At 53.7% G+C, this 9,873-nt stretch overlaps 1 protein-coding gene across 1 annotated transcript; it reads right to left on the minus strand.

Moving 5' to 3' along the window:
- Positions 1-2,421: 2,421 nt before the first annotated feature.
- Cdkn1a (cyclin dependent kinase inhibitor 1A) lies at positions 2,422-9,674 on the minus strand. Its single transcript, XM_005360336.2, has 3 exons — positions 9,592-9,674; positions 4,475-4,931; positions 2,422-3,733 (listed from the first exon to the last, which is right to left on the minus strand). Exons 2-3 carry the CDS (start codon positions 4,911-4,913, stop codon positions 3,684-3,686), a joined length of 489 nt encoding a protein of 162 aa, XP_005360393.1. The 5' UTR covers positions 4,914-4,931; positions 9,592-9,674; the 3' UTR covers positions 2,422-3,683.
- Positions 9,675-9,873: the final 199 nt, after the last annotated feature.

The following is a 9,873-nucleotide window of genomic DNA, read 5'->3' on the forward strand; positions in this document are numbered from 1 at the left end:
GTGGAAAACAGAAAGCTGGTGAAGATAGAATTGAACAAGAGGGCCATGTTCCAGCCTCAGCAAGCAGCACAATTTGGCAGCTTTGGCCATGTGGTTCTGGCTTTAGAGTCAAGGATACAAGAAAGGTGTTATGGAGTCTCCCTCCAAGACTAAGGAAAGATGCTGAGACCAGGTATGTGAAGGGTGTCCCTGAATGGAGGCCAAGAGAGGTCGTTGTATGACGCTGTGAAGGCGAAACCTGGGTTGCCCTGGAGACCCCCAGTGTTGGAGATGCCAGAGTCATGGGATCCCTGTCAAGGAGAGCTGCTAACAGGATATAGAGCCACCAAGAGAAAGAGGCGTGCTGCAGTCCACAAAGCTGAATGGAGTTGGAGATCTGAAGAGCATTTTGACATCAGACATGGAGGTGCCGAGTTCGGAGTTTGCCCAGCTGGTTTTTGATCTTGCTTTGGTCCTGTGCTTCCTCACTATCCTCCTCTTCCTCCATTTTGAAATGGTAATGTATACCCTGTTCATTATATGTTGGATGTATGTGATCTGTTTTTTGATTTTGATTTTATAGAGGATCACAGTTAAGAAATTGCAGGAATCTCAGAAGAGACTTTGAACTTTTAGACATTGTTGAGACTGTGAGAGACTATGGGGGCTTTTGAAGTTGAACTAAATTCATTTTGTATTACGTTATGGCTACAAGCCTATGGGGACCAGGAAGTAGAATATGGTAGTTTGAATAGGGATGGCCCCATAAACTCAGGTGGTTGAGTGCTTGTCCCACAGGGAGTAGCATTATTAGGAAGTGTGGCCTTATTGGAGTGGGTGTGGCCTTGTTGGGGGAAGTGCATCTCTATGGGGGTGGGCTTTGAAGTCTATTTATGCTCAAGATATGCCCAGTGTGACACACAGTTGCTTCTGTGGATCAAGATGTAAGACTTGCAGCTCCTTCTCCAGCACTGTATCTTCCTGCCTGCCCCACACCTCTCACCATGAAGGCAATGGATTAAACCTCTGAACTGTAAGCCAGCCCCATGTGGCCATGGTCACAGTGTCTCTTCATAGCAACAGAAACCCTAAGACAGGCTGGACATTTCCCCACTGATCACCAATTAAGAAAATGATCTACAGCATCATTTCTCAACCTGTGGGTTGCAGCCCTCTGGGGGGTCACCTAAGACCATTGGAAAACACGGGTCTTTACATCCTGATCCATAACAGTAGCAAAATTAGTTATAAAGTAGCAATGAAAATAACTTTATGGTTAGTGGTCACCACAACATGAGGAGCCGTATTAAACGCAACATTAGGAAGGGTAAGAACCACTATGCTAGGGGCTAGAGAGATAGCTCAGTGTTCTTCCTGGGGACCCAGGTTCAATTCCCAGCACCCACATGGCAGCTCACAATTGTCTGTAACTACAGTTCCAGGGGATCTGACACCTCACACAGACATATATTCAGGCAAAACACAAATGCACGTAAAATAAAAATAAATTAAAAAAAAAAACCACTGTTCTAAAGACCTGCTTATACCCTGATATTATGGGGAAATTTTCTTAATTGAGGTTCCCCTCCTCTCAGAAGACTTTATCTTGTGTCAAATTGACATACAACTACCCAACATATGTGTGTGTGTGTGTGAGCATATATATACATATATATATATATTGTGGAGTCAGACAACTAGAGAAGAACCTGCATGAGTCAGATACCCCTTCCGTCATCTGGGTCCTCGGGGTCACACTCAAGTGACACCCTGCTGACCCACAAAATTATTTTAATTCTAAAGGCAGCTGACTTGATAACAGTCCTGTAACCCTCAGGAGGCTGAAGCAGGGCCACAAGTTCAAGCGCCATCTAGGCAACTTATCGAGTAACATAGGAAGTAAAAAAAGACTAAAGTTCATTATACATATGCATATAATATTGAGGAATAAGAAGCTAAATTGTTAAAAATTAAATTGAAATATTTCTGAGGTCAGTGAGATAGCTCAGTGGGTGAAGATATTTACCACTGATTCTGACTAGCTGAATGTGATACAGAACCCCCTTGAGAACAGCCTGCTGTAGCACATGTGTATGTGCTACACATAAATAAAATATAATTTTCAAAAATCTTGAAAGAACCATTTCTGCAAAATTAAATTGAAGAACATCCCTTTTCCCAAATGGGAAAAAAAAAAAAAACCCTACTCACCTTGTCTCAAAATGAAAAGCGAAGGGGCGGGGCTACAGCTCAGGGGCGGAGCGAGTTCCTGCCTGTCTGGCTAAAGAATGCAGGTTCAATTCCCATGGGGGGGGAGGGAATATGATTGCATGAGTGTGCCCTTGAGTTGGAGCCAGACACCACACACACACACACACACACTCACAGCAAACCCTCCCCACATGTTTTAATGGCAAATCATCACAAGTCATCAAGAAATATTTATTGAGCACCTGCTTTGGGGTGGGGGGTGGGGCTGGGAACAGTGCAGGACATGGTCCCTGCTCTTGGAAGGTTGACAGTCTGAGTGGAAACAGGGAGGCGGCCAAAATACATCTTTGTGGGGGGCTAAGGGCAAACAATCAGACCAGGATGTTACAGAAACAAGGTGTTTGGGGTCAGACTCTGTAAGTGCTTTGGTGTCCATGGGGATTCAGTCCTGGGTAAGGGTCAGTCACCATTCTTGGTCTCCTGTTAGCTTGCTTAGCCCTTGAGGCGCCATCCTGATTGGCTCCTTGTATTTCTGCTGCTCAAAGTTCTAAGAGACGGGAGAGGTCACTGATGACTTCAGCAACTAGGGTCCCTACCACACACTGGTACCACAGGGGTGCTCACTGCTCTGGGAGGCCTGGCCTATCTCACCACCCTAGAACCACAAGGAAGGTGGTTATCACTGGAGTTGCCTGAGGTAGAACCAGGGAACCCTACTTAGTGTACCCCTTTCCCTTACCGGTGCCCAGAGATGCCTCCTGCTTACTGGGGGTATTGGGGAGGGGACAAGGATCTGGAGAGGGGAGAGCAGCTGAGTGCCAGGTGAACCCCCAAAAATAGAGGGGCAACTGGCAGAGAGACCCACAGGGGAGGCAAAGGGGACCAGAGTGGGAGGCATTCCCTGTCTTTACAAGTCTGAGTGAGTATCAAGGGTCAGGACATTACAGCTGGGTCCCAACCAGGCCAAGTCTCATTCCTGTTTTAGGCTGTGACCACTTCACCGTCACCCTGGCCAGCCTTAGAGGTAACAAGGAGACCCCACAGTCCCACCCAGCTGGCCCTCCTTCAAAGTGCTATTCGGGTCTGAGGATCACCCTCTTGAGACAGGTGGCAGGGAACCAGGTCATTTAGGGAGAGCATCACCCAGACAGGGGATGGAGGTGGGGTTGGGGGTGGGTGGAGGAGGGTGCAGCTGGCATGAAGCCAGTCCGACCGTCCCTTCAGGATAGGGAACACGGAGTTTGGGTTGAGGAGGGTTTAAATAATAGTCTACATAATAAAAATCCCCACACTAAGGGGCGACCGTCCTACCGTTTTAGTTCTTTTAAATAATGCTAATGCTGGAGGTGGGGGAGGGCAGGCTGAGTATATACAGAAGTTTAAATTAAAACACAAATAATAATTAAGACACACAAGTGGAGGAAAGCCTGAGGCAGAGGTGGGGAAGGGGCCTCCCGGCCACTGCAGAAGAAGGTGAGGCCTCTGTGGGCAAGTTAGGGCTTCCTCTTGCAGAAGACCAGCCGGCGTTTAGAATGATAGAAATCTGTGGAGAGAAAAACAAGTGTCGGGTCAGAGGCAGAGGGAGGCAGAGGGGGAAGGACACCCTTCCCTGGAGCCCAAGGGGAGGCCACACTGGGAGGTGGGGGGAGCCCTGGGAACTGCACCTCCCACAGTCAGAGGGCCTCCTCCACCTGCCCAGATCACAAAGCTTGAGGGTGTTAGATTGTGAGCCACGCGGGTGTTGTGAATCAAACTCAGGGCCCCTGCAAGAGCTGCAAGTGCTCTTATCTGCTGAGCCATCTCTCTAGCCCCGCCTCTTATTTACTTATTTGGCAGTACCGGGGATGGAACCTGTGGTGTGAACTGCTATGGCAAAGGCACACCCCCAGCTTCCCGGGTGGGTTCTAGGCCAGTGCTCTACAGCCAAGCCAAATCCCACCCTCCTCTGAGCCTTCCCGTCACTGCAAAGAAGATGCCTGGGTCATGTGACTGTCAGCTTAGTTGTTATTGTATCCTCTTTATCACTTCTAAGCCATCACCAACTCCCCCCCCCCCTCCCTCACCTACAGTAGAAAGGCAAGAAAGGCTTGGTGCTGGGGAATGACTGGAATGTTCTCTGCGGAAGGCTTTGATCTAAAGCACTGTTATCTAGAGCCCAGAGTATTAGTACCCACCCACCCACATCAGCGGGCCACGCCGGGCGGCAGACTTGTGTGACCCTCGGCAGGGGGCCTCCCCTCCCCAGATCTCTGGCAGGATTCTTCCTCCCTATACCCATCCTTACCTGTCAGGCTGGTCTGCCTCCGTTTTCGGCCCTGAGATGTCCCAGGGCCACCCGGGGAGTCCTCAGGCCGCTCAGGGGCATGAGACACCAGAGTGCAGGACAGCGACAGGGCCACGTGGTCCTCCGGAGCTGACCCCTGCAGCAGGGCAGAGGAGGTGCTGGGCCGCTTGTCCCCTCCCAGGTCATCACGGCCACGGGACCCAGGACTCAGGTAGAACTTGGGCATCCCTAGGCCCCGAACACGCTCCCAGGCGTAGTTGCCCTCCAGAGGCGTCTCGGTGACGAAGTCGAAGTTCCACCGTTCTCGGGCCTCCTGGAGGCAGCCGGCCATGAGGGCCTCACAGTCGCGGCTTAGCTGCTCGCTGTCCACGGGTCCGAAGAGACGGCGGCACACCTTGCTCCTGTGTGGGACCGGTCGGACATCACTGGGATCGGACATGGTGGTTGGTGCCTGGGGCTGAAACACAAGAAGACCCAGGTCACTGTGGGAACCGCACAATTTCCTGACCCCTCTCTTTCCTCCCAAGTGCTTTCCCACCGCTTAGTAGAAGCTGCCTCATCAAGAGACCCAAAGTGGGCGCTGAGTTCAGCCAGCCCTGCAAGTCAAGGTCACAGCTGATGTCCACAGAGGCCAATGCACTGCAGAAGTAGGGGTCACAGTCCTGTTTACACCAGGGCTACTAACGGCTAAAATCAATGTCTTGTGCTAACGTGTCCTTCACGGGTGTGAACACCCCAAATACGATGGTTTCCCAAACACACCCCACCCCCCACGCCACTGGCAGCTGGGCCAGCCCTCAGTCCCCTATCCTGCTGCTGCTAATTCCACCCAGCCAATTCCAAGTGCCTGGACTTTGGGATAAGATGCATAAACCAGCATTGGCGCTGCTATTCAGCACACAGTTAAAAAGTGTCTCTGGGATTTTTTTAGCGTAGCTGTGGCAGTGTGTTCCGGTGGCTGTCAAGGTGACTGGGAGAGAGGCAAGAACACTGGGGCCAGCCGGGCCGGTGGTGGCGCACGCCTTTAATCTTTAATCGCAGCACTCGGGAGGCAGAGGTAGGTGGATCTCTGTGAGTTCGAGGCCAGCCTGGTCTATCAGAGTGAGTTCCAGGACAGGCTCCAAAGCCACAGAGAAACCCTGTCTCAAAAAAGCAAAAAAAAAAAAAAAAAAAAAAAAAAATACTGGGGCCAGACTGCCTGGGTCAGAAAAGGCTTTGCTGGGTGGCCCCAAATATGTATCTTAACATCTCTGGGCTCTATTTGAGAGCAGATACGAGGAGGAACTAAGTTAGTGTAGGCGACCCTGGGAAATGGAAGCAACAGATAGATAACATGACTCTCTGACCCCGTTCTGACAGAGCCGCCTCCTCATCCCTCCCTGGGCACCTCCTCCAGACTGCAGTTGGCAGGTGCTATCTGCTGGAGGCCTTTCCTAAGGATGCCAGGGCTCTCTCCCAGGCTAAGCCACATCCTGCCAGGCGAATCGTACAATCTATAGTCTAGACACCTCCCAGACCTGCTTGCTGCCTGTGCCCAAGGAACCCGTTTTACAGGCACAGAAAATCAAAGGTGGCTTGGTTGAGGGAACAAGAGATACCCGAGATACCTGAGGGACCCAGGCCACTCCTGCCTGCTCTGGCTTGACTCCAATACTAGGGGATGCCGGTCCTAAGGAGGGACTAGATTCTCCTGGGCAACCGTCCAGCCCTCCAGCCTTTGAGCTTGCAAAGTCTACCCAGTAGCTTCCTAGGCTTTCACCACATATACCCTCAGCTCCTCAGGATGAGTTTGCCCAGGGCTGGAAGAGTGGTAGGCACTCAGATCAAAGTAAGATAGGAAGCCAGAAGAGATGAAGAAACTCGCCCCCAAAGGCCGGGGGCTGGGATGGTAAAAACCAGGGCCTAGCAAACAAGACACTCTCTGTAAAACCGGGTGTGGCAACGCACCCTGTAATCACAACTCTCCGGAGGAAGAGGCAAAGCGGAGGTTCAAGGTCAACCTTGGCTACTACAGGGGGAACGAGGCCAGCATTGTAGGCTAGAGACTCTTTCAAAATATAAGTAAAATGCAGTGCCTCCCCAAAACACAGGACTGCAGTACATGGGAGGCAGAGGCAAGAGGATCTCCGTGAGTTCAAGACCAGGCTGGACTATATAGTGAGACCCTGTTCTCAAAAACAAGCAAACAAACAAACAGATGCTCACCACCCATGAAAGGGGTTCCTTGGCACTGTGAAAAGAGCCTCAGATGGCCTCTGCCTACAGGCAGAATTTGGGGAATATTTACCTTGTTAGTGCAAGGGTTGCTCTAAGTGGTTTACGATTGTCAATCCTCCTAAAGAATGGCTGTATTCATTAGTTCTTTTTCCTTTCTGTCTCCCCCCCATCCCCTTTGATTTATCTGAGGTAAGGGCTCCCTATGTAGGCCAAGCTGGCCTGAACTCACAGTCGTCCCCCAGGGATGGCAGTCATGAGCCTCTACACCTATTGTTAATAGATGGCACTTATCACCTCCTTTTAGGCAGAGCTAACCACAAGGCTCGGGAGTTAAATAAGGTGTCCCAAAGTCGCAGGGCTCACAAGTGGCATAGCCGCGGTCTGAACCCACTTCCATTTGTTCTAGTATTGAACCCTTCTCTCTCCCTCTCATTTTGAGGGTCATAACCACAGAGATCCAGCTGAATCACTTGGGAGTTTTTGAAAACATTAGTCAGGTTCCTTGTTACAGCACACACCTTTAATCCCAACGCTCCAGCCAGAGGCAGGAGGACCTCTGTGAGTCAAGGGCAGCCGGGGGCCATATAGTAAAAACATGCCTCACGCCGCGTGTGCGTGCGTGAGAGAGAGAGAGATTTTTTTGAACCAGGGCTTATTTCCTCAGACAAACGGAGTCCAAGTCCAAGTTTTGTGCCCTTCCCCAGAGGGCAACTCATAGGGGCCAGAGAAGGAAAAAGAACACCAATAGTCTCAGTGCTCCTTAGGCAAGAGGAAGAGCCCAGCTAACTCTCTGTCGGGAATCTGCATAGTCCCCTGCTTCTAGGAGCAGAATCTCTTACAGGGGCCGCTCCCCACGTTGACTCTCGGGGCTACGCCTCCCACAAAGTCCGCTCTGCACCCTGTTCCAAACCACTTTTTTCATAAGCCCTCATTTTACAAAGGCAACGTCTTCCCTCGCTGGCCATCATCTATATTTTAATTCCCTAAACACAATCCAGTCAGCGAAGGCCTCTCTAAGCCGCAATGGAGGTGGCAGCGCGGGTGGCACTGGGACCCGCGCACAGCCGTGCACAGCCGGCCTTGCTGCTCCCACCGCAGCCGGGAGGGGGCGCTGTGCTCCCGGGAAACGGCGCGCTGTGGGCGGCGCGTGGGCAGAGCCAGGCACGGTGAGTCAGTTTCCTGCCCAGCACTGCCCGCCCGCCAAAACTGCATGGGCACCGGAGCTGCACGTCACCCTGGGGTGAGGAGGGGAGAGGAAAGGAGGGGGACCATGAGCCGCAAAACACGTCACGATGAGCCCGGGCTTCCTAAACTCCCGCCTATGTTGGGAAACCAGTGCGCGCGCGCGCGCACACAAACACACATACACACGCACACACACGCACGCACGCACGCACACCCGCGCGAGAGAGCGAGCGAGCGAGAAAGAGGAGAGAGAGAGGAGAGGGGAAGGGAGGGGAGGGGAGAGCAAAGTAAGTACTCTTAGCTCTGGCCCCCTCCACCTTGATCTCCACGCCCAAAGCACGCGATGAGTCAGATCCCTGGAAAATAAAAATAGATGAGGGCGAGGACAACAAAAACCGCTCGAGTGTCCTCGCTGAAACGCGACGTAGAGGAATGGGAAGAGAGGAAGCTGCCAGCGCGCCCCCAAATGCCAAACCAAAGCCCGAGTCTATACCGCAGGATCAGGGCAAGTGTGGCCCTCGTCCCCAAGGGCTCCGAGTGGGATGGATGCGCCCTACTCGGTGCACTCAGCCTGGCCCGGCCCAGTCATCTTCCTACACCGGGTGTGACTAGGTCTGGGGACGCCAGTCTGATGTACGGCACCTAGCAAGTCTCCCCGGGGATCCCCACTGCTCTGCAATGCGGTATCCTCTCGCGCCCCGCGGCCACTGGACCCCGCCGTGGTGGGTGCGGTGGGTGGGACCCTTTGCGCTTCCCGGACTGGCAGTGTAGACAGGGACCGCCCAAACTCCCTGTCCCCGAGGGCGCGCCACCGAGCGGGGACCGGACACCGCGTCCAGGATCTCCCCGTGTCCCGTGTTCCCTGGGAACATAATGTGCCCGCCAAATAGGTCACTGTGCCGCGCGGGGGAGGGGACAGGGGCAGGGACCAGGCTGTGCCCGGGCAGAGAAGGGGGCTTCTGGGCTACCACTGATCCATCCCCAGCTGGGGTGCGATTCTGATCTCAATCCGGTGCCCGGGGGTCTCCTTGTCACAATGAGTCACCTCCTTGCCTGTCCTCCAGGACGTGCCCAGGCACGTTCCCGAGGGCGGAGGACACAGCCCGCGCTGACCTCAGCGCCCAGCGGGGTAGTGGCTACTGCGGAGCAGGACACCTGGACTACACCGACCCGGGACCCGTGGGATCGGAAAACCAACCGCTCTGTGCCAGACCACAGATGGACTCCCCGCAGCTTGTCCCCGCCACCCCGGGCCTCTCTCGGGACACCGGCTACGTTCTCACGCCTTTGGCGAGCCGCACCTGGAATCCCTAAAAGCACTGGCAGCAAGAAGCGAGCTCTGAGCAGTGGGTTCCCGTCAGCCAGGTCCGGCCGGGTCTCCAAGAACTGGGTGACTGCCATCCCTGGTCCACTGTGCTCCCGGGAAACTGGTCCAGGAACTCGGATTCTGTATGCCGAGTTTGAGACGCAGCCCGACCCTCGCTACACTCAAAACATACAAAGGCGATGGCCACGACGGTCGCGCTCAGACCCACACCCATCATACACCTGCCGCGAACACACCTTTGAATCTATCTGGCGGGCACACACAGACACACACACCAGTGACACACCCATCCCTGCACACAACCGCACACAAACACTTCTGGGGACATGTGGGATTCAGCGCAGAGCTGTCCCCGGTAAACCACTGTTCCCTGCCGCTTCGCCCTCACCTCCGAATGTCTCGATATCGCAGTGACTCTGTGTCTGGCGCCTGGTTCCGATTCCCCTCGACTGTGACAATACTGCAGCTCACACCGCTCGACTGCTGCGGTTGGCTTCGAGCAAGACCTCTTATAGCTTCGATTCCCGCCCCGCCCCGCCCCGGCCCGCCTCGGAGGCAGGACCAGCCGCTCCTTCACCCATCCCCGGGACGCGCTGGCCCGCCCTCCCGTCCGGGAATCTAAGCCCGCGCCAGACTAGGCTCCAGACAGCCCGAACCCGCGCGCGGCAAG

The sequence above is a fragment of the Microtus ochrogaster genome, linkage group LG2 (assembly GCF_000317375.1).
Source record: "Microtus ochrogaster isolate Prairie Vole_2 linkage group LG2, MicOch1.0, whole genome shotgun sequence".
NCBI lineage: Eukaryota > Metazoa > Chordata > Mammalia > Rodentia > Cricetidae > Microtus > Microtus ochrogaster.